The following is a 7,539-nucleotide window of genomic DNA, read 5'->3' on the forward strand; positions in this document are numbered from 1 at the left end:
GTCTTCTACTAAAGCCTTAGGGAGACCGAAGCCTTGTGAGTGGATCTGGCAGATGGAAAAACTGAATGAAGCCTGTTGTATGTATATACGTGTATATGTGTGTGTGTGTGTGTGTTTGTGTGTATCTGTCTTCCCACCATCACTTGACGGCTGATATTGGTGTATTTATGTCTCCGTAACTTAGCAGTTTGGCAAAAGAACCAATGAAATAAGTACTAGGTTTACAAAGAATAAGTCCTGGGGTCGATTTGTTCGACTAAAAGTGGTGCTCCGGCATGACCACTATCAAATGACTGAAGCAAGTAAAATAATAAAAGAGCATATATATATATGTACACACACACACACGCAAATATACATACACACACACACACACACACACAAATATGTATCATTTCCAATTTTATATCTTCTGCTCCTCAATATATCTATGTTAGAGTTGTAGGGAAACAGATATGCATGTGATTGTTTGCACCATCATCTCCATCATCATCATAATCATCGTCATCACCATTTTTTCCCCATTCATTTTTCCAAGCTGGCAAAGGGCTGAATGGGGTGCCACTCCTTTCATATATGGTTTGGAAAACCATGTATCAGTCCTTTTGGCTTTGGTATCCACAGCTGGATGTTCTTCCTAACACCAGCTACCTAATATATGTGTGTGTGTGGGGGTGGTGGTGCATATATGCATGTATTTCTAGATGTATAATACATATGTACATATGCATATATATATTATTTATATCATTATATGATTGGACGCCACGCATCCTCTTCCAAGTATATTTGTTTGTGGAAGGCCAGCAGTCACCTATGCACACTAGCCTCCCCTCTCCATGCCACTGATGTTATCCAAAGGAAAGGCAAAGGCTAATACAGCTTGGCACCAGTGATGTCACAACTCATTTCTACAGCTAAGTTAGCTGGAGCAATGTGAAATAAAGTGTCTTGCTCAAGAACATAACACGTGGCCCGGTCCGGGAATTGAACTCACAACCTCACGATCGTAAGCTCAACACTCTAACCACTGAGCCATGCGCCTTCACAAACACACACACACACACACACACACACACACATACACACACACACATAGTAAAATAAGGATTCAGATAAAATCTGGTACTTGAAAGCCTAGTATAATAAAATATCACCTACACCCCACTCTAGTCAAAGAACCAGTCTAGCAGACTCCTATCTCATCTGATCACTGACCTTATATACATTACACCGTTTCACAAACTATATTCTTAACCTAGCTCCACTCACTAATGCTTGCAACGGCCAACTTTGTTGGTCATTTTTCCCAATTCATAGATAACCTCAACAGACTTCAGCCACACCCCTGCTGTATTCTTGGGGTATTCTTTTGTTTGTAAAATTACGTTTCATCTGAAGATTAGGGGGGTTTTTTTGTAATGAAGTATTGTTCTCATTCTATTAAAAATTGCATAAGAAACAGTTGTAATGAGTTGACAATTTATCCATCATCTGTTATTATTCATTTGATTATATATATATGCACGTGTGTACATATACATCATACACATATATATATACATACATACATACATACATACATACATATATACATAGATATATACACACATACACACACACACACACACACACACACACACACACACACACACACACACACACACACACACACACACATATATATATATTTATCTATATATATATATTCCTACATATACACAATTTTATTGCTTATTTCCTGATGCCTGGATTGAGGGCCAAAGTTCTGTGCTTCAAGTCATGAATTAATGCTGTCCATTGATGTTCATGTCCCTGCATGATGCAACACACACACACACACACACATGCATATTTGCAATGTGTGTGTGTGTGTGTGTGTGTATATATATATATATATATATATATATATCAGCATCTATATAAGACAAGATGTGTGTGTGTGTGCGTGAATGTAAGAGGCGATTTGTCATGACCCTATCTACATTTTCGTCAACTTTTTCTCTCAGAGGCACCCGCGTATAGCTGTAAAAATCGATTTTCAACCATATGCGTATGCGCTTGAAGGAGGCGTATGCGCGTGAAGAAGAGAGTCAAATTGTGTTTATGTATGTGTGAGAGAGTGACTGAGAGAGATACAGATTGTTTGCTAGCGTCTAAAAAAAATTCAAGAAAAACTGGGAAAGGGAGAAACAAAGCGTCTAATGAAGGAAAAGGAAGATAAAATGTCAGCGTTCATCAAAAATTTTAATTTTTTTTTTCTTAAACATGAGATATAGGTTCAATGTTTTTGAAAGACACTATATTTTATAATGAGATTATGTATACTTTCTCACACAACAATTAAAATATATTTACTTTAAATCATTTATTTATTTTATATCGTTCATCTTTCTCCCCCTCTCATTCACACACATGCTACTTTGGGAACGAAAGAGTTTTGTTTATATTTCACGCCAGTACGAGCCCCAAATATCGGCCTTTTCCGTAAAAAGTATCTTCGGCGATCTTTACCAAAGATCGGCCTTTTCCGTACCCTAACCCTAACACCGTAGTGAAGATCGTGCATGTGTTACGGAAAAGACCGATCTTTGGTAAAGATCGCCGAAGACACTTTCTACGGAAAAAGCCCATATTTAGGAATCGTACCGTAAGATCACCATCCATTTATTTAACAACAATGAAACAACGAGGTATGTAACAATTTGTCAGTGTCCCATTTATTTTTTTCTTAGTGAAAAGCGTGCGAGTGTTATCTAAAAATTTACATGTACTTGGTAAATTTGAGATTTAAAAATGTTTTCCATATTCTTCATCTCTGTATGTTGGTTAATTCAATTAGAAAATAAAGCCTAATGACGATGTAATTAGCAACAAGCACATTTGGTTTCTTAGTTTTTGTTTGCTTTTTTGTTTAAATTCTTTACTTGACTGTTATATTTCTTACGAAGAGTGAAAAAATGTTTTCCATATTCTTAATCTCCGTATTTTCCCCGTACATTGAAAAATAGATGGTGAAAAGATCAATGTGTGTGTGGGGGGATTTCCGAGGTTGAAAATGTCAAACGTTTTTTTTTTCTTCTTAAACATGAAACATGGTTTCAAAAATAGGGTTTTGTAGCACATTTCTTACGTCGAGAGTATGCATTCTTAATTTTTTTATTTTATATATTTCAATTCAATTCTATTCTATTGCATTTTGCTTTATTTTTCAGCTGTTTGTTTGACGAAACATGTTACTCTTAATTGAAAACGACCGCATAAAGTTGTCTGTGTTTGAGAACAGTTTTGTTTTCATTGCTGAGTTTTCGTTCATCAGAATCGCAACTTCAGCTTCATTTGTGCCTACATTTAATTACATTTCATCATCTGTCAGTTTCATTTTCTCTATCTCCCAATTTACAAAATGCCACCTAAGAAAAGAATTTGTCTCGGGCGTCGAACGGCTGCTGCGTTGGCACAGAGGGCTAGAAGGGTCAATGAGACTTCCCACGAAAGTAATTTGCGATTGGCTCAGACCTCTTTGCATGCTTTGAGCAGGAGAGTCACTGAAAGTGACGACGAAAGAGCTATGCGACTACAAAGGAGGAGGTCGTACAACGGTTCGGTGCGTTTTCCAGAAATGAGCTCAGCTCGATCTGCTCGCAATTCAAAAAACGCTGCTGCCACCGCCAATGCAAGAGCAACTGAAACAGCTGAACAACGGGCAATACACAATTCAAAGAATGCTGCTGCCACTGCCAAAGCAAGAGCCTCCGAGACTGTCGAACAACGGGCAACACGCAATTCTAAGAATGCTGCTGCCACTGCCAATTCAAGAGCCACCGAGACTGCGTAACAACGAGCAGTCCGAAATTCGCAAAACACTGCTGCCACTACTACTACGCAATCTGCTGAAACTCCTCCACAGAGATATGGTAGGCTACAGAGGAATAGTCATCGGTGAGAGGCTGCTCGTGGCATTACAAGCCCCAAAAGTTCCTATTGGCTCATGAAGGCTTTCAACTATGAACCAACGATAAGCTACTCCTCCCGTTCTGAAATCGAGATTGGGGGTATGTGCTCCACCTGTAAGCACTGCAATGCTAACAAATGGTCAGCCGAACCACCTGGGATGTGCTGCTCAAATGGCAAAGTGCAGCTGCCACCACTTGAAGACCCTCCACAGCCTTTGAAGGACCTGCTGGCAGGACAACTTAACAGGACATACAATTGCGCTTTCCAGATGACCTCCTTTGGGGCTAAAGTTGTCCGAGAGGAAAGGTGGATGCCAACTTTTAAAGTCCAGGGGCAGGTTTACCACCTCATTGGGTCACTCCAGCCCCCTAACAATAGTTAACCAGTATTTTTGCAGCTTTATTTCATCTCTGACTACAATCAGCAGGCCGCAGCACGAGTAGCCAATTTCCCGGCGAATGGAGACAACATAGAGGCTGAAACTTTCGACAGAGACATCTTACTTGGCCTACAAACAATGCTGCATGAGCACAACAGTTACATCCTCAGCTTCAAATGCGCGTTGGAGAACGCACTCTGTCCCAACTACAATGTGATCATTGACGCTGACAAGAGGCCATCTGGGGGGCAGGCTCGCTGCTTCAATGCTCCCGCATGCAATGAGGTGGCAGTCGTTCTTCATGGGGACCAAAACGACCCCAGAGATATAGTTATCTCATGCCGTAGCGACGGCCTTCGTAGGTTTAGTGAAACTCACCGCTCTTACGACAGCCTAAAGTACCCCCTTTTGTTCACTTGCGGGGAGGATGGTTACCATTTCGGCATTCAACATCGTCAACCCAACGACCCCTCAGCAATCATGCATCTGACTGTTCATTTGGAGAATGGTCAGCGTGTATACTTTTCTGAGCACAATGCTGCCCTGCCGAAGGAGAAAACTCTTATCCGCAACTGCCATCCTACTTTGTGTGGGATAAAAACGTTTGGACACGAAGACAGTCGGTGGTTGATGTAGATGGGCATCTAGTCATTAAGTTTTCAGATTGCCTCGGGAGGCTATACACGGTGCACCCAAGCCAGCAGGAGTGTTTTTTACTTGCGACTCCTTCCTCATGAAGTTGTCGGTCCAGAAAGCTTCCAGGACATCAAAACTGTTGACAATGTGTGTTATGACACATTTCGGGCAGCCTGCTTTCAGCGTGGGCTTTTGGAGGATGACTCACAATGGGATTCTACTTTGGCAGAAGGGGCTTTGCTAAACTCACCCAAAAGCCTACAAGTCTTCGCTATTTTGCTCCAAATATGTGGGTTGTCTGATCTAGCTTCTTTGTGGGTGAAGTACAGAGTCTCTATGTCCGAGGACTTCCTTTGGATGTCAAAGCAACAGTGCCCTAATGCTGACATTCGATACAATGACCTGATCTACAATAATGCGCTGATTGAAATTGAGGATGCCCTGCTCAAAATGGGAGCCTTCCTCATTGCGACAGGACGTTAACACACTCACACCAACGTTACTTCTGGAGTTGTTGTATGACGCTGGGGGCCTTGCAGAGTACCTGAGAGTAAATGAACCGAAAATGGTCGCTGATTAGAGGCTGGCGTACGAAACTGTCGCCAGTGCCGTTGAAAAACAGGTGGGCGGCATTTTTTTCCTCGATGCTCCTGGAGGTACCGGCAAATCCTTTGTAACTCGATTAATACTTGCTAAGATTCATCTAGAGAAACAAATTGCGCTAGCCGTTGCCTCCTCGGGAATCGCTGCTACATTATTGGCAGGAGGTAGGACGGCGCACTCGGCATTCAAGCTGCCTTTGGATTTGGTTAGAGCCAAGGTTCCTACTTGCAACATTAGCAAAAATTCAGAGGAAGCTGAAGTTCTTAGACAGTGCCGTCTCATTGTATGGGACGAATGCACAATGGCCAATAAGGGTGTCCTTGAGGCATTGGACAGGTCACTGAAAGATATCAGGGATTCTACAGCTTCTATGGGTGGTGTAACTCTATTGCTTTCAGGAGATTTCCTACAAACCCTTCCTGTCATCCTTAAAGGAACCAGGGCTGATGAAGTGCGTGCATGCCTTAAGTCATCCACGTTGTGGCCCCAGGTTAAGATGTTAAGCCTAAGCACAAACATGCATGCGCACTTGCTTGGTGATAGCACGTCTGCAGCATTTGCTGAAAACATTTTAGCTCTTGGAGAAGGGAAGGTTCCTAAGAATGATAAGGGCGACATATCCATCTCTGAACTGTGCAACACAGTGGAAAGCCCTTCTGATCTTTTGGAAACAGTGTTCCCCAATCAGGAAAGTAACTATGCAGACATCAATTGGCTCAGTGAAAGAACTATCCTGGCCCCCAAAAATGTAGCTGTCAGTGCTATCAATGACCAGCTGAATTCCGGGTGAGGAGCGCATCTACAAATCAATTGACCAGACCTGTGACCCCCAAGACATTCTCAATTACCCTATCGAGTTTCTCAACTCATTGGAGCCAGCATGGCTTCCACCTCACATTCTTAGGCTAAGGGTTGGATACCCAATTATGCTAATCAGAAACTTGCTTCCGCCTAAACAGTGCAACGAGACCTGCTTAGTAGTTAAGTCCCTGATACCCCACTTGATTGAGGCCACTATTGTTACAGAGTGTGGGAGGGGTGAAAATTTTTTCATTTCAAGGGTGCACCTTTATCCCTCGGGGTCAGACATACCATTTCACTTCCGCAGATCGCAGTTCCCGATGAGACCATGCTTTGCCATGTCCATCAACAAATCCCAAGGTCAAACACTATCAGTGGCAGGCATCCTTTGGGGGAGCCATGCTTTTCACATGGGCAAATTTATGTGGCCTGCTCCCGTGTGGGTAGTAGACACGCTCTTTTTGTGTATGCTCCTCAGGGCAGAACATGCAATGTTGACTATAGTGAAGTTTTATAGACAAGTTGTCATTGCAGCCAATGTGGTTATAAACAGTGATCCAGAAGCATTGGTCAGACATATTCTCAAACAATGGCAACATGACTTATGGACTCTTCCTCTTTTTTATTGGACAATGCTGACTTCTCCAGCAACAATGCTCACTCGGCTGATATCAGTGATTGGCTAAGTTGCTCATAGATGTAACCTAGAGGGACAGGCCCCTTATTTTTTGGTTAAGGCTGTGGTAAGTTTTCCTAAGCTGCTCCAATCCAGATCCCCAATGCAAACCTTCAGATCAACCTTCTCTTATGCAGATCTCTAATGCAACTTAAAAAAAAGCAGACAATGAGTGGAAATAACCAATAAACTGATTCCTTATGGGATTTCACAATCAAATTGCCAGCAAACCATTTTCAGCCAACCAATTTCAACGGATTTCACTCAAATATGATGTCAATGTTACTTATTTTGGTTTGAAATAAAGCACTTGATCACTTCATAATCCTAGTTAAATCCCGGGCAATGCCGGGCTATACTGCTAGTATATATATATATATATATATATATATATATATATATATATATATATATGTGCCACCATGAGAAATGGACATTAGATGATGATGATAATGTTATATACATATATACTAATATACATATATAT

The 7,539-nt window shown here is 41.6% G+C and overlaps 1 protein-coding gene across 1 annotated transcript; it reads left to right on the forward strand.

Annotated features, from left to right (window-relative positions):
- Positions 1-5,876: 5,876 nt before the first annotated feature.
- Positions 5,877-6,365, forward strand: LOC149136632 (uncharacterized). The gene has a single exon (XM_089348390.1). The coding sequence runs from the start codon at positions 5,877-5,879 to the stop codon at positions 6,363-6,365; it is 489 nt and encodes a 162-aa protein (XP_089204516.1).
- Positions 6,366-7,539: the final 1,174 nt, after the last annotated feature.

This window comes from Octopus bimaculoides, chromosome 3 (genome assembly GCF_046866305.1).
Source record: "Octopus bimaculoides isolate indiv1 chromosome 3, ASM4686630v1, whole genome shotgun sequence".
Taxonomy (NCBI): Eukaryota; Metazoa; Mollusca; class Cephalopoda; order Octopoda; family Octopodidae; genus Octopus; species Octopus bimaculoides.